The 22,611-nt window shown below is 44.8% G+C and overlaps 1 protein-coding gene across 3 annotated transcripts in view; it reads left to right on the top strand.

Annotated features, from left to right (window-relative positions):
* Positions 1–22,611, top strand: part of LIMK1 (LIM domain kinase 1) — a 183,424-nt gene that overhangs the window by 75,643 nt on the left and 85,170 nt on the right. The window contains exon 3 of one of the 3 annotated variants that reach the window (XM_075335371.1): positions 7,209–7,295. The exons of the other annotated variants lie outside the window; for them this stretch is intronic. Within the exon in view, the coding sequence (XP_075191486.1) occupies positions 7,209–7,295 (87 nt within the window). The remainder of the gene's footprint in view (positions 1–7,208; positions 7,296–22,611) is intronic. 3 annotated transcript variants of the gene reach the window in all.

Here is a 22,611-nt window from a genome sequence, read left to right as displayed (position 1 = left end):
AAAATTGTTATGCAATTTTCCAACTCCAAAGTGTATAAACTTGAAATCTTATTGGATGAAGCAGATCAGGTGATGTGTAATTGTATGTTGAAGGAGGGGGAGCTCTAAAGATATCAACACCCTGCATAAAGGGGTGCAAAATTATTAGGCTTTCTTTGTCGCTCCATTGGGAGACCCAGACAATTGGGTGTATAGCTATTGCCTCTGGAGGCCACACAAAGTATTACACTTAAAAGTGTAAGGCCCCTCCCCTTCTGGCTATACACCCCCAGTGGGATCACTGGCTCACCAGTTTTGTGCTTTGTGCGAAGGAGGCAACACATCCACGCATAGCTCCACTTTTTAGTCAGCAGCAGCTGCTGACTATGTCGGAAGACTCCCATTGTATGCACTAATGGCCAGGGGATGAGGACGGTGTCTGCAGTATTTACTGACAGTTTTTCTGAGACTATGGCTATGATACTAGAAGCCTAGCAGTCCGGACATGTCTCTCACAATATGGGCACTGTTGAATCATTGATCCATGGCCCCCCTCAGTGTGAATAACTAACAGCTCCGGGAATGTCACACGCATCCCAGAGTCACGGCTCTGCACGGACGTCAGTCCCAGACAGCCTAAGTGGGCTCGCTATGAGCGGCCTCGGTTTCATCAGGGTCCTAACAGAAGGACTCGCTGTGTAATGAGGCGGAAGTAGCGGCTCAGGATTCTGATCCTGAGACCGCTCTCAATCTGGATACACCTGATTGTGACGCCATAGTAAATAATCTTATAGCGTCCATCTATAGAATGTGGGTTATTTCTCACAACTCCTCCAGTGGAGGAGTCAGCTTCACGTATTTTTCTGGACCACTCTGCCTTCAGAGAGGCAGTCCAGGAACACCACGCTTATCCAGATATGCGCTTCTCCAAACGGCTTAGGATACACGCTATCCCTGTCCCCTGACTTGGTCAAGGACTGGACCCAATGTCCCGAGCGGCATCCTCCAATCTCCAGACTTGTAGCTAGATCCATAGTTGCAGTGGGAGATGGAACTGCAAACTCAAAGATGCCACTGACAGACAGATGGATCTCTGGTCGAAAGCCATCTATGAGGCTGTCGGCGCACCGTTGGCTCCGGCATTCTCTCCCTTGGGGCACTCCAAGCTATTTCAGCTTGTCTTACACAGATTGACACGGTTACACGTACATCTGTGCCGCAGGTGGCATCCTTAACCTCTCAAATGTCTGCATTTGTTTCTTACGCGATTCAGGTTGTCCTGGACTCTGCGAACCGTGCGGCGGTAGCCTCCGCTACTCCGTGTTTTTAAGCAGAGCCTGGTCTGCTCGTTAAGTGAATGGAAGGCAGATTCTGCTTCCAAAAAAGGTTGCCTAACCAGTTGCCTTTTTCTGCTGACCGACTGTTTGGTGAGCGTTGGATGTAACCATCAAACAGTCCAGGGGTAAGGATTCATCCTTTCCTCAGCCCGGACACAACAAACCCCAACAGAGCAAGAGGCAGTCGGGGTTTTCGGCCTTTTCGAGGCTCGGGCAGGTCCCATTTTTCCTCGTCCAAGGTGGACTCAAAAGGATCAGAGGAGCTAAGATTCTTAGCGGGCTCAGTCTCGCCCAAAAAAGCGACAGTCGGAAAACCCGCTTCCAAGGCGGCTTCCTCATGACTTGCGGCCTCAATCGGTAGCAGGCTCTCCCGCCTTGGCGATATTTAGCTGCCATAGGTCAATGACCATTGAGTGTGAGACATTCTGTCTCACGGGTACAGGATAGAGCTCACTTCTCGTCCTCCAACTCGATTCTTCAGAATTTCTCCACCTCCCGGCCGGGCCGCTGCTCTTCTGCAAACAGGGTGCACTCTATAGGCAGAAAGAGTGATGACCCCCGTTCCTCTTCAGGAACAAGGTCACGGTTTTTACCCCAAATTCTTTGCGGTACCTATAACAACGGGCCGTTCCGTCCCGTTCTGGATCTAAAAATGCTCAGCAAGCTAGTGGACACCAGGCGGTTCCGGATGGAATCCCTCCGCCATGTCATCGCCTCAAGGTCCCAAGGATATTTCCTAGCATCATTAGGCATCAAGGATGCTTATCCACACGTGCCGATTGATCCAGAGCACTAGCGTTTCTACGCTTCGTTATAGGAGACGAACACCCTCTGTTCGTAGCTCTACCTTCCGGCTAGCGACAGTCCAACTGGTCTTCGCCAAGGTCAGGGCAGCAGTAGTCACAGTCCTGCACTCTCAGGGTCACTCTGTGGTCCCGTATTTAGACGATCTACTTGTCAAGGCACTCTCTTAGGAAACATGCCAACACTGCCCGAACGTTGCGCTGGAGACTCTCTAGAGTTTTGGGTGGATCATCAACTTTTTAAAGTCAGATCCGACCCCGACCCTATCGATAACATATCTAGGCATAGAGTTTCTTACTCTCTCAGCGATAGTGAAGCTGCCGCTAGACAAACAGCATTCACTACGGGCTGCAAGCTCTTCTTTAAGAACCAGTCGCACACATTGACACGCCTCATGCACTTCCTACGTAAGATGGTAGCAATGGAGGCAGTTCCTTTCGCGCAGTTTTACTGCGTCCACTACAATGGGACATTCTCCGCCAATGGGACGAGGAGTCGACGTCCCTCAACAGAGTCGTCGTTCTTCTCAGGCGGCCAAGGAATCTCTACGGTGGTGGCTTCTTCTCACCTCTTGGTCAAAAAGAAGGTCCTTCCTATCCCCGTCCTGGGCGATAGTTACGACAGACGCGAGTCTATCAGGGTGGGGAGCAGTTTTTTCTCCACTACAGCGCTCAGGGTACGTGGACTCAGCAAGAGTCCACTCTTCAGATCAATGTTCTTGAACACAGAGCAGTGTATCTTGCCCTACAATCCTTCCAACAGCGGCTGGAAAGCAAGCATATCCGACTTCAGTCGGACAGCTCCACAGCGGTGGCATACATCAACCACCAAGGAAGAACGCGCAACCGGCAAGCCTTCCAGGAAGTCCGGCAGGTTCTGATGTGGGTGGAAGACACGGCATCCACCATATCCACAATTCACATCCCAAGTGTGGAAACTAGGAAGCTGACTTCCTAAGTCGCTGAGGTGTGGCCGAAAGAGTATGGTCTCCTCACCCGGACGGGTTTCAGGAGATCTGGCGCCGCTGACAGAGGCCGGACGTCGATCTAATGGCGTCACGGCACAACAACAATGTGCCAGCTTCATGGCACGGTTTCACAATCATCGAGCTCTGGCGGCAAACGCCTTAGTTCAGCATTGGTCGCAGTTCCAGCTACCTTAGGTGCCACCTCTGGCATTGTTGCCCAGAGTACTGCGCTAGATCAAGACCGACTGCGGCCGCGCCATCCTCGTCGCTACAAATTGGCCGAGGATGTTGTGGTACTCGGTTCTGTGGTGCCTCACGGTAGGCTAACCGGGGGCACTACCAGACCAATCAGACTGGCTGTCTCAAGGGCCATTCTTCCATTTGGATTCTACGGCCCTCAACCGGATGGTGTGGCATTGAGTCCTGGAACCTAGTGTCGTCAGGATTACCTCAGGACGTGGTTGCCACCATGAGACAGGCTAGCATACCAACGTCCGCCAAGATTGACCACAGGACGTGGAAGATGTTCTTATCTCGGTGCTCGGCGCAGGGTGTTTCTCCCTGGCCGGTTGCATCGTCTATGTTTCCTTCCTTCCTGCAATCTAGGTAGGAAAATGGGTTGTCGCTCAGTTCCCTTTAGGGACAAGTCTCAGCGCTATCTGTATTTTTTCAGAAACGACGACTTCCTCAGGTACGCACGTTCCTACGGGGAGTTTGTCTTCTCAGCACTCCGTACAAGCGGCCGTTAGAGCCCTGAGATCTGAACAAGGTTCTAATTGCTCTCCAGATGCCGCCTTTCGAGCCTTTGAAGGATGTCCCCCTTCCCGTTTTTCACGGGAAGTGGCCTTCTAGTAACGGTCTCGTCTCTTAGGAGAGTTTCCGAGCTAGCAACGCTCTCATACAAACTCCCTTCCTGGTCCTTCACCAGGACAGGGTAGTTCTGCGTCCGGTTCCGGAATTTCTCCCTAAGGTGGTATCCCATTTTCATATCAATCAGGATATCACCTCACCTTCTTTGTGTCCTCGTCCAGTCCATCAATTTCAGAAAGATTTGCATCTGTTGGTTCTGGTGAGAGCACTCAGGTTCTACTTCCCGCATGGCGCTCCTGCGCCACCCGGATGCACTCTTTGTCCTTGTCGCTGGTCGGCGTAAACAGTCGCAAGCTTCCAGATCCACCCTTGCTCGGGGGCTCGAGGAACCAATTCTTGAAACCTACAGTTCTACTGGGCTTCTGGTTCTCTCAAGGCCGAAGGCCCATTCTACCAGAGCCGTGGGTGCATCCTGGGCATTACGGCACCAGGCTACGGCTCAGCAGGTGTGTCAGGCACCCACCTGGTCGAGTCTACTTACTTTTACCAAGCATTATCAGATGCATACCTACGCTTCGGCAGACGCCAGCCTAGGTAGATAAGTCATTCAGGCGGCGGTTGGCCACCTGTAGGAGAGGGCCGTTTGACGGCCCTATCATGAGGTATTCTTTTACCCACCCAGGGATTGCTTTTGGACATCCCAATTGTCTGGGTCTCCCAATGGAGCGACAAAGAAGAAGGGAATTTTGTTTACTTACCGTAAATTCCTTTTCTTCTAGCTCCAATTGGGAGACCCAGCACCCGCCCTGTTTTCTCGGGGTTTTTCTGTTTTTTCGGGTACACATGTTGTTCATGTGGTATGGTTCAGTTCTCCGATGTTTCCTCGGATTGAATTGGTCTTTAAACCAGTTATTGGCTTTCCTCCTTCTTGCTTTGGCACTAAAACTGGTGAGCCAGTGATCCCACTGGGGGTGTATAGCCAGAAGGGGAGGGGCCTTACACTTTTAAGTGTAATACTTTGTGTGGCCTCCAGAGGCAATAGCTATACACCCAATTGTCTGGGTCTCCCAATTGGAGCTAGAAGAAAAGGAATTTACGGTAAGTAAACAAAATTCCCTTCTTTTTTCCTTAGGCAAAACGGACCAAAAAATAGATTTAACTGACTCTGAAAATTAAAAAAATGATTACAAGCCTTTAGAGGGATGCAGCACTGTTGAAATTGCTAAGATATTGGGGTGTGATCACAGAACCATGAAAAGTTATGTTGAAACATAACATGTTTAGAGTCACACAAAACTTGTTTAGAAAAAAAGATGCACATTATCAAAGACTTGAGAAGAATCAAACATGAAGCGACCAGGAGCCTATTCTCCTCCAGTGCTGTCATATTTCAGAGCTGCAACCTCCCTGGAGACCCCAAAAGTACAAGGTGTTCAGTACTCTGAGACACTGCCGAGGTAAGGAAGGCTAAAACCGACAACCATGGAACAAGCCATAGAAGTGGAAACGTCAAGAGTGGGTCAAGAAATATCTGAAGACAGATTTTTCAAAGGTTTTATGTACTGATGAGATGAGGGTGAACCTTGAAGGACCAGATGGATGGGCCCATGACAGGGTCAGTAACAAGCACAAACCTTCACTTCAACTCAGACGCCAGCACGTTGGAGGTGGGTACTGCTATGGTCTGGTATTAAAAAACATGAGCCACTTGGACATTTTTGGGTTGAAGATGGACACAAAGTCAACTAACTCGTAAATCTACTGCTGGATTTTAGAATACACTTTCTTTAAGCACAGAAAAAAGTCTGCATCCTTCAAGAAAACTGTAATTTTTATTCTGGACAATGCTCCTTCGCAGCATAGAAGTCTCCACTCCTTGGCTGCCAGTAAAGGCCTTAAGGATGAAAGAATAAGGACCTGGCCTCTTGCTCACCTTACCTAAACCCTATTAAGAACTTGTGGGCCCTTCTTAAATATGAGATTTACTGTGAAGAAGACCAGTACACCCATGTGTTTGGTAGGTTGTGGTTGCTGCTGCCCAAAACGTTAATCGTCTACAGATTAGAAAAATCACAGACTCCATGGATGGAAGAGGAGTATATTGGTCACTGAGAATTTTTTTTATTTATTTTTTTTAAATGACAAATATATTTTTGTACATTTTGAGTTGTTTGGTTATTATTCTCACTTTAACTGATGAAGATAAACAATTGAGATGGGAAAATTTACATTTTTCATTCAGTTGCATGATATTTCTGCACACAGAGATATTCTCCTAGGACGAAACCTCACTTTTTTAAATATTCAGGTTTATTACCCTTTTTGGATTTGCCGATTTTTGTAGTTGATCAATAATAAAATTAATCAAAAATTCATATTGTCTAATAATTGTGTACACAGGATAGATAGATAGGTAGGTAGATAGATAAATAAATGTTTTACATTATTTGTGTGCTAATACAATGGGAGTCTGTGAAGCACTTTCCCTGATCTCTGACTAACCAGTCCTCCCCCTCCTCCCCAAATTTGTTGAGCAGTGCAGACGACCAATTTAGCACAAGGTCATTTCTGGATATTAATGCTGTGCTGTGGGAAACATATTGTTGGTGCATTGTGCCCTGTTTCATGCAGTCAGCAGTCTAGGAATTGTTTATAGAGTGATGAGTCTCCTCCTCGCTGTGTACTGAGCATTTCCAGCCTGGCCTCATCCCAAGGACTGCCAATCTCTGCCATTCGCTATGAGTGCTGGTCTGATTTTAGAGAAGCTACCGTAAGTCATTAATCCAGTGCATATAATGCTGTAGATAATGAAGCCGTCCTCCCAGAGACACAATTCATTAACGAAATGAGCTACAAGGATGGAACCTATTGTCTGTTATCTTTATAGATTTATTAAAATTTTTACATAAAAGTTGTTCAAGTCTGCCGCGTGGACCGACCAACCATCTACTGTGAGGACTTGTCTATTTTCCCTTGATAGAGGATGTGCTGGCAGGAAAAAAAGATGGTGAGAAAGGGGATAGGTTGACACTGGAGGTTTACTACCTCATCTCTATAGAAAACACATGCACTCAACCAAACCATCCATGACTGTATATAGGGGTTTGACCAACAACTATCTTAAATCTCCCATACACATTGGATAGCTGTTGGCCAAAGAGATTGTTTGAGAAGCATCGTGAGACGCCATATTCCTCTGACTGTCAGCTTGTCCCTCCGTTATCGGTGGATTTTAGACAACTTTCAAATTGGGTGTATGGATACTTTAAAGCACCATTCCACCGTTTTGTTTTTTTTTTTTTTTATTTCAGGGCTGAAATGAGCTTTAAATCTAAGTCTCCTGACTCCGGACTTATAGTCACCTGCTGTCGTCTTCGTCTATTTTCAGCATCACTCCGGTCAGTCTCCAAGACCTGTCAGCACCTCCAGTGTTTCATAACTCAATACAACTCTATGAAAGCCTTGTTCTGGTCTCTTTCTGGCTCTCCATCACCAATGGGTGAAAAAAGCAGGGAACAATGAAAAAATAATTGACATGTTGCATATCTATGATCACTATGAAATGTAGCCCAAAAAAACCCAACGTGCGCACAGCAAATCTGAAATCTCATAACTTTTACTGGGGAAGGAAAAGCATGCAGTGTGTTGAGTAAAAAGTCACCACAAAATGCACCAAAAAAGCATCAAAAACTGCAGCGTGCGCATGGGGCCTAAGACAGGAAGCAGAGGCCATAAGTTTAAAGGGGTAGTTCACCCAGATTTTTTATTTTCTAGATCAATATTATATTGAGAAAAAATGTTACTCTCAAATACCTTATGTTGGCAATAGTGCCTGTGAGAGGCGCTATTGCAGACCGCTGTTCCCCGCTTCGTGACCCTCGTTCTCCGTGACCTCAGGGATCCGGTGACGTCATGTCAAGTTCCGGACACGTCACATCACCGCGGCTGTCCCTAGTCTTCGTGAGTCAGTGGGCTGTGGGTGGTGTTTCACCACTCATCACAGCCAGAGTGTCTCCTACTTGCAGCGCTCTGCTGTCAGGGAGCAGATGGGTTGTGACGAGAGGTGAAACACCGCCCACAGCGCATCACTCACAGACACGGCGGCTGGCCGCGGTGTCAGGAGCTTGACGTGATGTCACCGGATCTCCGAGGTTACGGAGCCCGGGGAACAGCGGTCTGCAATAGCGCCTCTCACAGGCACTATTGCCAACACAAGGTATTTTAGAGAGACATTGTTTCTCAATTTAATATCGATCTAGAAAATAAAAAATATGGGTAAATCACCCTTATAAAAGCACCACTCCAGCAGTGAAATCCCCCCACACCCCATCACCCACTGGTGTGGTGCTTTAGCACAAAATGGTAAACTGAGCTAGTCTTCTGGTAATGCAACCAGTGAGGTCGCAATGGGAAAATAGCTTTGCCTACTGAAGAGGTACGGTATGTTACAACTAGTAATTTTTAATATTTAATGAATAACACTTTTATTTATACATTGTATTGCTGTTTTTAGATTATCTTATGTAGAGAGCTATTACTTAATTACTAATTATCAGGATTTATGATCACTGTATGCTGATATTTACCTAAACAACGTGGGGGATCACCAGTTAGACATGGAGTTATTTAGAATGGTACAGAAATACTGTATGGCTACATATGCTGCTATTATTGGGCACCACAGCTTATAGAGCTTGTAATTATACACTAAATGCCATCATTAGTTGTCTTTTACAGTGGTATATCACCATACATCACATGGCTGGGGGAGTGCGCCAACCAAATGGACTGCATAACCCATCATCCATTGCAAGGCCAACCCCATAATTCAACATAAGTCTCAAAAAATTGTTAATAAATATGATACATAGATATCTGTGACAGTTCTTAGGACAAAGCTACAACACATCAATAAAGTGATGATTCTCGGTGCCTGTCAGGCTCACAATCTAATATCCTTCAATGTCACACACAGAAGTGGACACACAGACAGAAGAGGCCCCTCTGCAGGAACAATACAGTAGCCCTTTGTAGTCCAATAGCTTATCATAATGCACAGTTCCACATACAGTGCCTTGCGAAAGTATTCGGCTCCCTTCAATTTTTCAACCTTCTCCCACATTTCAGGCTTCAAACATAAAGGTAAAAATTTTAATGTTATGGTGAAGAATCAACAACAAGTGGGACACAATTGTGAAGTTGAACAAAAATTTTTGCTGATTTTTAAACTTTTTTAAAAGATAAATAACTGAAAAGTGGGGGATGCAATATTATTTGTCCCCTTTACTTTCAGTGCAGCAAACTCACTCCAGAAGTTCATTGAGGATCTCTGAATGATCAATGTTATCCTAAATGACTGATGATAAATATAATCCACCTGTGTGTAATCAAGTCTCCGTATAAATGCACCTGCTCTGTGATAGTCTCCGTGTTCTGTTTAAAGCACAGATAGCATCATGAAGACCAAGGAACACAACAGGCAGGTCCGTGATACTGTTGTGGAGAAGTTTAAAGCCGAATTGGGTTACAAAAAGATTTCCAAAACTTTAAACATCCCAAGGAGCACTGTGCAAGCGATCATATTGAAATGGAAAGAGTATTATACCACTGCAAATCTACCAAGACCCAGCCGTCCATCCAAACTTTCATCTCAAACAAAGAGAAGACTGATCAGAGATGCATATATAGAAGAGACTCCGGCACTCAATGATGAATCAATAATATTTTATTTTCATAAATTGATTTATTCAGATGTAACGTTTCGGCTGTTGCCTTCTTCACAACTGAAATCCGTATAACAAAATAAAGTATAACAAGTGAAAATCAGTACCAATATTCATTCATACTTCATATTAGTAGCTATCAAATAATTTATGACTTATTATAATAAATCATTTTACCTAAATGATGTAATGAGTATATCTGAGAAGAACGTCAGACGCATGTGACCAATTGTATCTGGAAAAATAATAATAATAATAATAATAAATAATGCCCACATTTCAGGGAATCATGGAAGTCATAAAAGTCATAAAAATATCCTAATATATACATTAGGATGGAATAATATCTATTTATTACATCATAGAGCGTATCACTAATGTCAGTCTATAGACTTCACCGGGGCGTTTATTTACTCAAGAGAAGCAACCATGCTTATAAAATAAATCAATGATCAGATAAGAAAACATCATTACCTTCATTTTTGAAAAGTAATATATGATTATATTATAATTCCCAAAGGGGATGTGATTATGGTGCTGGGCCGCTATAAAGCTGGAGAAATAAAATAGAAAAAATACTTTCAGTATATGAAAAAGATATTCAAGTGAAAACAAAACACAAGGAGTCTCATAAAGAGTGTTATTTCAAGTCCAGAGTGACAGAGTGCCGCTCAATAAGGGGTTAACAGAGAGAATGAACGTGACATACCTGTTTAGCCGAGGATCAGCGGTGGAATGTGAGTAAAGTGACCGCGATGGGGTTTAAATGTGCTAGAAGGGCGGGCATAATTAAGTAATTTCCTGTGTATGGAACGCATAAGAAAGAATGGCACGCAAGCCGCGCGTGCGCAGTGTACCCGGAAATGCGCGCATGCGCAGAAGTAAAAATCTGGTGTAAGTGAACTACGCTCCCGGAATCTCATTATAGAGCGAGATATATTAGGTGCACAACTGGAAAAGAAGAAAAAGACGGATAGGACTTTTAAAACCAGAATTAGTTCTATATAAACATGTTTATAAAGTGATTTGCATAATCATTAGAAACAAACAACATTCGCTGTATTCACCTGTGTGCCTATATATATCAACAAGCACTCATGTGTGTGCTAGTATGTATACTATAATGCAATATAAGACAACACATATCATACATAATACAATAAGAACCATGACACAATTAACCCTACATACCGGAAAAGGATATTATTTTGGTCATATAGAATTCAAACCATAATATGCGCACATATGAGTGTGCAGGCACTTATGTGTCCGCACACTCACATGTGCACCCATAAGTCTCATCAACATATCCGATATAAAATGCCTATACAAGAATCTACACAACAAGGTATATAAAGACCTCCCACACATCGAAGACCTCAATAATAGAAATAGGACAGGACGGACCCCACGTCAATAATTCTCATATTCTCTATTAAGTCCAAACGGGGAGAGGGTATTCAGGGTATGGATCCAATAGGATTCCCTTTCTTTAAGTTTCCTAATCCTATCACCCCCACGTCTCAAAGGTGGGATATGCTCCAAAACTTGAAATCTCATCTGAGAAATCGTATGTCCACACTGGATAATACGATTTCTCAGATGAGATTTCAAGTTTTGGAGCATATCCCACCTTTGAGACGTGGGGGTGATAGGATTAGGAAACTTAAAGAAAGGGAATCATATTGGATCCACACCCTGAATACCCTCTCCCCGTTTGGACTTAATAGAGAATATGAGAATTATTGACGTGGGGTCCGTCCTGTCCTATTTCTATTATTGAGGTCTTCGATGTGTGGGAGGTCTTTATATACCTTGTTGTGTAGATTCTTGTATAGGCATTTTATATCGGATATGTTGATGAGACTTATGGGTGCACATGTGAGTGTGCGGACACATAAGTGCCTGCACACTCATATGTGCGCATATTATGGTTTGAATTCTATATGACCAAAATAATATCCTTTTCCGGTATGTAGGGCTAATTGTGTCATGGTTCTTATTGTATTATGTATGATATGTGTTGTCTTATATTGCATTATAGTATACATACTAGCACACACATGAGTGCTTGTTGATATATATAGGCACACAGGTGAATACAGCGAATGTTGTTTGTTTCTAATGATTATGCAAATCGCTTTATAAACATGTTTATATAGAACTAATTCCGGGTTTAAAAGTCCTATCCGTCTCTTTTCTTCTTTTCCAGATGCGCACCTAATATATCTCGCTCTATAATGAGATTCCGGGAGCCGTAGTTCACTTACACCAGATTTTTACTTCTGCGCATGCGCGCACTTCCGGGTACACTGCACATGCGCGGCTTGCGTGCCATTCTTTCTTATGCGTTCCATACACAGGAAATTACTTAATTATGCCCGCCCTTCTAGCACATTTAAACCCCATCGCGGTCACTTTACTCACATTCCACCGCTGATCCTCGGCTAAACAGGTATGTCACGTTCATTCTCTCTGTTAACCCCTTATTGAGCGGCACTCTGTCACTCTGGACTTGAAATAACACTCTTTATGAGACTCCTTGTGTTTTGTTTTCACTTGAATATCTTTTTTCATATACTGAAAGTATTTTTTCTATTTTATTTCTCCAGCTTTATAGCGGCCAGCACCATAATCACATCCTTTTTGGGAATTATATAATCATATATTACTTTTCAAAAATGAAGGTAATGATGTTTTCTTATCTGATCATTGATTTTATTTTATAAGCATGGTTGCTTCTCTTGAGTAAATAAACGCCCCAGTGAAGTCTATAGACTGACATTAGTGATACGCTCTATGATGTAATAAATAGATATTATTCCATCCTAATGTATATATTAGGATATTTTTATGATTTTTATGACTTCCATTATTCCCTGAAATGTGGGCATTATTATTATTATTTTTCCCAGATACAATTGGTCACATGCGTCTGACGTTCTTCTCAGATATACTCATTACATCATTTAGGGTAAAATGATTTATTATAATAAGTCATAAATTATTTGATAGCTACTAATATGAAGTATGAATGAATATTGGTACTGATTTTCTCTTGTTATACTTTATTTTGTTATACGGATTTCAGTTGTGAAGAAGGCAACAGCCGAAACGGTACATCTGAATAAATCAATTATGAAAATAAAATATTATTGATTCATCATTGAGTGCCGGAGTCTCTTCTATATATGGACTAAATTCTTCTCCTGAGCACCACATTAGTGAGCCAGACCATTTTTTGGATTATTATGATCAGAGATGCAGTCAAGAGGCCCATGATCACTCTTGATGAACTGCAGAGATCTACAGCTGAGGTGGGAGAGGGTCCATAGGATAACAATCAGTTGTACACTACACAAATCTGACCTTTATGGAAGAAGTGGCAAGAAGAAAGCCATTTCTCAAAGATATCCATAAAAAGTGGTTGTTCACGTTTGCCACAAACCACCTGGGAGACACATCAAACATGTGGGAAATAGGTTGCTCTGGTCAGATGAAACCAAAAATCAAACTATTTGGGCACAATGCCAAATGATATGTTTGGCGTAAAAAGCAACACAGCTCATCACCCCTGAACCACACCATCCCCACTGTCAAACATGGTGGTGGCAGCATCATGGTTTGGGCCTGCTTTTATTCAGCAGGGACAGAGAAGATGGATACAATTGATGGGAAGATGGATGGAGCCAAATACAGGACCATTCTTGAAGAAAACCTGTTGGAGTCTGCAAAAGACCTGAGACTGGGACGGAGATTTGTCTTCCAGCAAGACAATGATCCCAAACATAATGCAAAATCTACAATGGAATGGTTCACAAAATAAACGTATCCAGGTGTTAGAATGGCCAAGTCAAAGTCCAGACCTGAATCCAATCGAGAATCTGTGGAAAGAGCTGAAAACTGCTGTTCACAAACGCTCTCCATTCAACCTCACTCAGCTCCAGCTGTTTGCAAAGGTAGAATGGGCAAGAATTTCAGTCTCTCGATGTGCAAAACTGATAGACACATACCCCAAGCGACTTGCAGCTGTAATCGCAGCAAAAGGTGGCGCGACAAAGTATTAACTTAAAGGGGATGAATAATATTGCACTCCCCAATTTTCAGGTTTTTTATATTTTAAAAAAGTTTAAAATAAGCAATCAATATCGTTCAACTTCACAATTGTGTCCCACTTGTTGATTCTTCACCGTAAAATTAAAATGTTTATCTTTATGGTTTGAAGCCTGAAATGTGGGAAAAGGATGAAAAATTCAAGGGGCTGAATACTTTTGCATGGCATTGTACTTTGGAGGAGGTAGTGGCATAACATTGCTAAAAAACATATGGGTACTTAGTGCTAAATGTAGTTTATACACCTGAGGTACTTATATACAGTATATATAAATGTATCTGTACTGTATAAAAATGTGAGGTTTCCTCTGTGCAAACAAAGTGTATTTTAATTTTCCTGCAATAAATTGCCGTGAGGGTGGTGTTAATTTCACAGCCACATCCGGCCCCGTCAGTGTCACACTATTTCCGGGGTTTCCAGTATCTGCTGTGCCACTGGATATGTACAGAAAGAGGAAGACACTGTTAATTAGAGACACACACTTTTTTCAGCATTGAATTATGTACCAGTAAGCCAGCTCAAATGGCTGCTTTACACACAACGATATCGTTAGCGATGTGACACGCCCAGATCGTTGTTACGATTTGCCGAGATCGCTCATAGGTCGTTTTTGTAGCGGTCACATGTACCCATCTCACAAACGACGCTACATCGTTCAGCGAAATATTGTTCGACCAAGGCGGTCGTGTGGATGTTGTTCGTCGTTGGCAGGGTGTCAAATTTAGGAATATGTCTGCTGCGTTTCAAACGACGAACAATATTTTGAAACTGAACGATATGTCAACGATCAACGATTTTTACCCTATTTGCGATCGTTCAGAGTCGCACGTAAGTGTCACACGCAACGACGTCGCTAACGATGCCGGATGTGCGTCACGAAAACCATGACCCCGACGACATATCGTCAGATAAATCGTAACGTGTAAAGCTGCCTAAGGAGTCTATTATCCCAGCTTAAAGGGGGTCTACACTAGCAAGAAAAAGCCCTCTGAAGACTTGAGGTTTTGCAGCTTTGTTAATCCCTGAAATGTCAACCAGGACTCCACATTTTGCGACTGTAAATAATACAATGTTGCATAATGTTTTAGAATTTAGTGAACTTTGCGTAATTTTTTATTAAGGTGCAGCCCCTTTAAGGACTATGCTAGGTGGGGGAGAACTGTATGATCTTCTTAGGGTACTTTCACACTATGTTTTTTTATCATGCATCCTGAACGGGTTTTTTTATAAGCAAAAATTGATCCAGTGCAAATGCGTTTTCATTTCAATGCATTTGCAATGGACCTCACGTCAACATGCATTCCCACATGCGTTTGCGTGCGGTACAATCCAGCATCCAGTGACTTGCAGTATTTAAACTTTTTTCAAAAATGCTACTTGTAGCATTTTTTTACCTCCATCCAAATAGTGCATGTCACTGGATCCTGACTGTACCAAACGCATGTGAACGCTGGCATGGCTGATAGACAGGATCCTGCTTGCTCTACTGAGAACGGCTAGAAACCAGCCTGGCACGATCACTGAGAGCTCTCTCTCTCTCTCTCTCTTTTCCTTTTTTTTTCTCTTTTCTCTCTTTTTCTCTTCTTTATTTCTCTTTTCTCTTTCTTTCTCTTTTTCTCTCTCTCTTTCTATCTCTTTTTTCTTTCTCTCTTTCTTCTTCTCTTTCTCTCTTTTCTTTCTTTCTCTCTCTTTTTTCTTTCTGTTTCTCTCTCTTTCTTTCTCCTTTTTCTCTCTCTCTCTCTCTCTTTGTCTCTTTCTCTTTCTTTTTTTCTCTCTCTCTCCTCGCCCTCCTCTCCTCTCTCCTTCTCTCTCTCTCTCTCTCCTCTCTCTCTCTCTCCTTCTCTCTCTCCTCTCTCTCTCTCCTTCTATCTCTCTCTCTCTCTCTCTCTCCCCCTTCTCTCTCTCTCCTCCTCTCTCCCTCTCTCTCTCTCCCTTCTCTCTCTCTCTCTCCTTCTCTCTCTCTCTCTCTCCTTCTCTCTCTCCTCCTCTCTCCTCTCTCTCTCTCTCTCTCCTCTCTCTCCTCTCTCTCTCTCCTCTCTCTCTCTCTCTCTCCTTCTCTCTCTCTCTCTCTCTCTCTCCTCTCTCCCTCTCCTTCTCTCTCCTCCCTTCTCTCTCTCCTCTCTCTCTCTCTCCTTCTCTCTCTCCTTCTCTCTCTCTCTCTCTCTCTCTCTCTCTCCTCTCCTCTCTCTCTCTCTCCTCTCTCTCCTCTCTCCTCCTCTCTCTCTCCTCCTCTCTCTCTCTCTCCTCCTCTCTCTCTCTCTCCTCTCTCTCCCTCTCTCTCTCTCCTCCTCTCTCTCTCTCTCCTCCTTCTCTCTCTCTCCTCTCTCTCTCTCTCCTTCTCTCTCTCTCCTCCTTCTCTCTCTCTCTCTCTCTCTCTCTCTCTCTCTCTCTCTCTCTCTCTCTCCTTCTCTCTCTCTCTCTCTTTTCCCCTCAGCGGCGTTTGCACAGTCGAGTTACTCTGACTTACGATCACATGACTCCAATGCCCGCTCATAACGTGAAAACAGAAAGGATCCTGTAAAATAACACTTCCGTTTGCATGCGTTAGGCTGCTTTCACACTACGTTTTTTTAACATGCGTCATGAACGTTTTTTTGCTGTAAAAGCGGATCCTGTTTTTGTAAAGAAAAACGCATGCAAACGCATGTGTTATTTTTGCAGGATCCTGTCACTTTAGGTTTATGGGCGGGTATTGGAGTCATGTGACGATGACACACAGATCTACCTCTCTGGACCTGACATTACCTCTCTACTAACCAGAATCCCACAATGTATGTCTGCTATTTCATCCTTCTTCTCTGTGCGATTCCTAAAACTTAACATGGACAAAACAGAATTCATTGTCTTTCCTCCTCCTCACTCATCTCCTCCAACAAGCCTTTCCATCAAACTCGATGGTTGCTCACCTCCCCAGTCTCACAAGCTCGTTGCCTTGGAGTGACCCTCGACTCTGCTCTATCCATTCAAGCCACACATCCAAGCCCTCTTCACCTCATGCCGATTACAACTCAAAAACATCTCCCGGATCCGTGCTTTCCTTAACCAAGAATCAGCAAAAACATTAGTGCATGCCCTCATCATCTACCGCCTCGACTACTGCAACCTCCTGCTCTCTGGCCTCCCTTCCAACACTCTTGCACCCCTGCAATCTATCCTAAACTCTGCGGCCCGCTTAATCCACCTCTCCCCTCGCTACTATCCAGCCTCGCCACTCTGCCAATCCCTTCACTGGCTTCCCATCACCCAACGACTCCAGTTCAAAACACTAACCATGACATACAAAGCCATGCACAACCTGTCTCCTCCCTACATCTGTGACCTAGTCTCCCGGTACCTACCTGCACGCAACCTCAGATCCTCACAAGATCTCCTTCTCTGCTCCTCCCTTATCTCCTCTTCCCACAATCGCGTACAAGATTTCTCCCGTGCATCCCCCATACTCTGGAACGCTCTACCTCAGCACATCAGACTCTCCCCTACCGTGGAAAGCTTCAAGAGGAACCTCAAGACCCACCTCTTCCAACAAGCCTACAACCTACAATAGCCCTCAATCCAGTAGACCACTGTGCAACCAGCTCTGTCCTCACCTATTGTACCATCACCCATTCCCTGTAGACTGTAAGCCCTCGCGGGCAGGGTCCTCTCTCCTCCTGTACCAGTCTGTTATGTACTGTTAATGATTGTTGTACGTATACCCTTTCACTTGTAAAGCGCCATGGAATAAATGGCGCTATAATAATAAATAATAATAATAATAATAATGTGATCGGGAGTCAGTGGAACTGAACGTGATAGACTGGGAGTCGGCTTCTGACAGCTACGGAGGCTCGTAACCAAGGTAAACATCAGGTAACTTGCTTGGATACCCGATATTTACCTTGGTTACGAGCATCCGCAGCTGCTAGGGGCTGGGCTCCCTGCACAAGTAACCAACGTAAACATCGGGTAACTAAGAGAAGCGCTTTGCTTGGTTACCCGATATTTACCTTGGTTACGAGTGTCCGCAGCTCTCAGGCGGGGGAGAGAGAGAGGAGAGGGAGCGAGAGGCAGAGAGGGAGGGGGAGTGAGGGAGGGGAGAGAGACAGAGAGGGAGGGGGGAGAGAGGGACTGATCACCCGAGGCTGGTTTCTGGGCATGCTCAGTAGAGCAAGCAGGATCCTGTCTATCAGCATGCCAGCGTTCACATGCGTTTGCATGCAGTATAGTCAGGATCCAGCAATTTGCAGTATTTGGACGCAGCTCAAAAACGCTACAAGTAGCGTTTCTGAAAAATGTTAAAAAATTGCAACTCGCTGGATCCTCACTATAACGCACGCAAACGCATGTTGACGCGAGTCCATTGCAAATGCATTGAAATGAAAACGCATTTGCACTGGATCCGTTTTTGCGTTAAAAAAACGTTCAGGACGCATGTTAAAAAAACGTAGTGTGAAAGCAGCCTAACAGGTCCTTTATTCTGGGGAACCCTAAAAGATTTGATATGCTTAAAAGAATAATAGCTGCAAAAACGCAACATGTGAACCTAGCCTAAGTCACACTATAAATGCTAAAATTATTTTGTGGAGATCTGGTGATGAAAATGTTTTTGAGTTGGATAAGGTGGAAAATAAAATCAAAAGCGATTACTGTCCGCCACATATGTAAAATAATGGTCCACCAAGCACGTAATTAATGCTTTATAGCTTCTCCTCTAGTTTCTGTATGAACGATTATGGATTTTTTTTGCTGAAACCTACATATCTACTGTTAAGAGGATAAGTCACTTCCATGCACTCGCATCACTTTTCTCATGAGGAAAAAATATGCTTCAAGCGTATTGAAATACAATACACCACATTCTTGGTTCCCAAAAGGCAAATAGAAGGAGACAGGCGGGCTACTTCAATTAACACATTGTCAGTGGATCCCACCACAGTAATCTGATGCATATAGACAACATTATGGCTGGAAAAATGTATCATAGAGGTAGAAACCATACTGTAACAGTGAACTAGAAATATTATTTATAAAACGTTATTACAACATATACACGTATTCTCTGCCCTGGTTTCTGAAAGTATGGACAGTGCCATAGATAGAAAAAAAATAGAAAAAACTGCCAGCTTACCGGTATTGGTAGGCCTTTGTGGAATAGGGTTTGTAAGGATCTGTCTGCACGGAGAAGGGTGAGAGCCAACCACTCAATCCAGAGAAAGAAGAGCAAGATACACAATCCAGCGGATGATTACATGTATGTAGACAAAATTCCTTCTTCATTTAGGCTATGTGTCCACGGTAGAATGTACCTGCGGATTTTTCTGCATGAAAATCCGCGACTTTCGCGGCAAATCCGCACCTTATTTTTGCTGCGGATTTGCCGCGGATTTACCGCGAATTTGCCGCGGATTTTGATGCGGATTTTTTATTTTTTTCCCCCATTCTATACCCAAAATCCGCACCAAAATCCGCAACAATAATTGACATGCTGCAGATTTTTCCGGATCAAAATCCACGGCAAAATCCGCAGCATGGACACAGCATTTCCAAAATGCCATTGAAATGGCTTGGAAGTGCCGCTGCTGCAGATTTTCGGAAAATCCGTGGTAAATCCGCGGCAAATCCGCGGCAAAATCCGCAGCGTGGGCACATAGCCTTAAAAAAAATAAATACTTTATTTTCACTCATTTAAAAATCATCATCATTCCACCTTATTTGGCAAGTATAGTGACGGATAGCAACACCAGACTACGCGTTTCTTCACGCCTTCCTCATGGCCCAATATCATGACATTGGACCATGGGAAATGCTGAAACGCATAGTCCGGTGTGACTATCTCTCACTATACTTGGCCTACAAAGTGGAATAATAATTTTTAAAGGAGTGAAAATAAAGTATTTATCTTTTTTAAACTGAGGAAGGAGTTTTGTGTCATATCATTAAACTAATAATGAGGAGGGTAGCCATATTTTTAGACCCTCATATGTCAAGAATGGGCAGGTTTTGTTCCTAGCAGAGAAGGGCGAGACACACAGGGTCTCACAGGGGCCCAAGAGATATGTGCCGCCCCCCAACCGCCTGGTCACGCCCACTGGTGTGTCTATCTCTCTCTAAGGGGGGGTGACTAGGGTTTACTGGTTGGCTGTGTGTTTCCTAGTGAGCGAAGGTGTTATGCGGGGGGCCTATTTGTGACTACCTAGTTTTGCCAGGGCATCACAGACATTGGGCTCTCTGCCTCCTCCAAATGTGTATTATCGTGAACCCTTGAGCTGCAAAGGAAAGCCATGTACTGGTCTTGCACAGGGTCCTTCTTCTGCCTGTGTCAGCTCCTGTAGTAGAGGGCTTGCTACATAAAAAGTGGCATACTGCCAATAGCAGCAGACCATGCGGTCGCTATGAGGCCCATGAGTAGAAAGGGCCCAGTTCCTGCGCCGACTTGACAGCTATGATGGGAAAGGGAGCCATCTGTTCCCTCCTCCATCACTCTCACTGCATCTAAGCGCTGATATCTCTACATAGAGCGGGCGCGATGTTGGGACGTCATCGCAGCCCTCTATGCTGAGTAACTCAAAGCTGCTGACTACACACTGAAGACACTGGAGGGGTGAACGAAAGGAGGGGAGTATTTTTACTTTATTTTTTAAATCAATTGGGCCCATTTTACTGTTTTCATGGTTGTGGGATATATTATATGGTTTGGTTGGCTATGTAGGTGCTCATTATATTGTTCACAGGGCTTTGTGTGGTCTACTATACAGTTTGCAGGCATATGTGGGGCCATTATACTGTTTGCAGGGCTACGTAGAGACCATTATACAGTTTGCAAGGCTATTTTGTGGCTCATCATACTGTTCGTAGGGCCAGTGGGAACTTTTATAGTGTGTGTGGGCCATTACACAATGTGGAGTGGCTATCATACCGTGGGAAGTGTTGTGTAAGGGCCATTATACTGTTTGAAGGGCTACGTGGGAGTCATTATAGTGTATGTGGGCCATTACACAATGTGGAGGGGCCATCATACTGTGGGAAGGGTTTTGGATAAGGGCCATTATACAGTATGGAGGGCTGTGTGTAGGCCATCATACTGTGTTGAGGTCACTGTGGAAGTAACATACTTTGTGAGCTTCGGTGTAATATATGGTCATTATAATGTGTGTATAGAGGGTACTGTGTAGGAATTCACTGTGGGGTATCATACTGTGTTTGAGGGCACTTTGATTGGCATCATACTTTATGGGGTCAATAATAGGGGTATCTTAATGCATGGGAACACTAAAGGTACCGTCACACATAACAAGATCGCTAGCGAGATCGCAGCTGATTCACGGTTTCCGTGACGCAGTAGCGATCCCGTTAGCGATCTCGTTATGTGTGACACCTACCAGCGATCAGGCCCCTGCTGTGAGATCTCTAGTCGTTGCAGAATGGTCCAGGCCGTTTTCTTCAAAGGCGATGTCCTGCTGGGCAGGACACATGGCTGTGTGTGACACTGTGTGACAGGGTCACAGTGACTGCTGAGATCGTTATACAGGTCGCTACTGCGACCTGTACCATTCCTGCATCGCTGGTAAGACCTGACTGTGTGACATCACACCCGCGACCTCCCAGCGACTTACCTGCGATCCCTATCAGGTCGCATCGTTTTCGGGATCGCTGGTAAGTCGTTGTGTGTGACTGGGCCTTAAGGGGCTTCAATAGGAGAGAAATTACTTTGTAATGGCTGCCAAGTTGTGACCCCACTGATTATTATTATTTTGTATTGATAAAATGATCTCTGTGATGTGAGCGGTCAGCCTGGTTCTGCAAAATAGAAATTCATCAATCTTCTCACTATCCGAGCCGTAATCTCCTGCTGAGAGGTGAGAACGCTGCACAGTGTAACAATGTGACCCTGCTTGTCTCCCCCACTCCTGGTTCGGTGCCCTAGTATGGTCAGGTACCCAGTATTGCTCTCTGTTTCATGGATCGTTGCCACACTCTGATGTTAATGTTTAATTTCTTTTTCGCTCTATTGGGAGACCCAGACAATTGGGTGTATAGGCTATGCCTCCGGAGGCCGCACAAAGTACTACACTTAAAAGTGTTAGGCCCCTCCCCTTCTGCCTATACACACCCCGTGCTCCCACGGGCTGCTCAGTTTTTGCTTTGTGCGAAGGAGGTCAGACACGCACAGCGCAGCTCCACAGATTGGTCAGCAGCAGCTGCTGACTATGTCGGATGGAAGAAAAGTGGGCCCATATAGGGCCCCCAGCATGCTCCCTTCTCACCCCACTCTTGTCGGCGGTGTTGTTAAGGTTGAGGTATCCATTGCGGGTACGGAGGCTGGAGCCCACATGCTGCTTTCCTTCCCCATCCCCCCCTCTGGGCTCTGGGTGAAGTGGGATCTTACCGGTCTCCAGGCACTGAGACCGTGCTCCATCCACAACTCCTGTGGAGCCTGATGGATAGGAGCCGAGTATCGTTCAGGGACATGGCCCTGCATCTTGGAGGTACTCTGTATCCCTGTGGGGACCGCGCACGGCATCACCTCAGCTTTGCTGGGTGTGCTAGTGCACCGGGGACCGCGGCGCTGACCGGGTCTATATGTGCCATTACACACTCAGCGTCGCTGAGTGTGTTTATATGTAAGGGCTACCGCACTAACCGCCGCTGCCATGGGACACTGCGGCGCGGCTGGGACTTGTAGTTCGCCGGGGACTTTCACGCCGGCCGCGCTTTTACGGCGGCCGCGTTTATTACTAGAGTCCCCGGCTTCCTTGCGGCCTAGTTTACTTTTCTCCCGCCCTCAGCCCTGACAGGCAGGGGGAAGGGCGGGACGCTGCACGGAGCGAGCAGCTCTGAGGGCTGGAGTATGATTTACATACTCCACCCCCCTCACTGTGCACGGTGTGAGCACCAGTT

This window comes from Anomaloglossus baeobatrachus, chromosome 2, assembly GCF_048569485.1.
Source record: "Anomaloglossus baeobatrachus isolate aAnoBae1 chromosome 2, aAnoBae1.hap1, whole genome shotgun sequence".
Taxonomy (NCBI): Eukaryota; Metazoa; Chordata; class Amphibia; order Anura; family Aromobatidae; genus Anomaloglossus; species Anomaloglossus baeobatrachus.
Note: the sequence above shows the minus strand (reverse complement) of the source record. Positions and strands in the feature narration are given on the sequence as shown.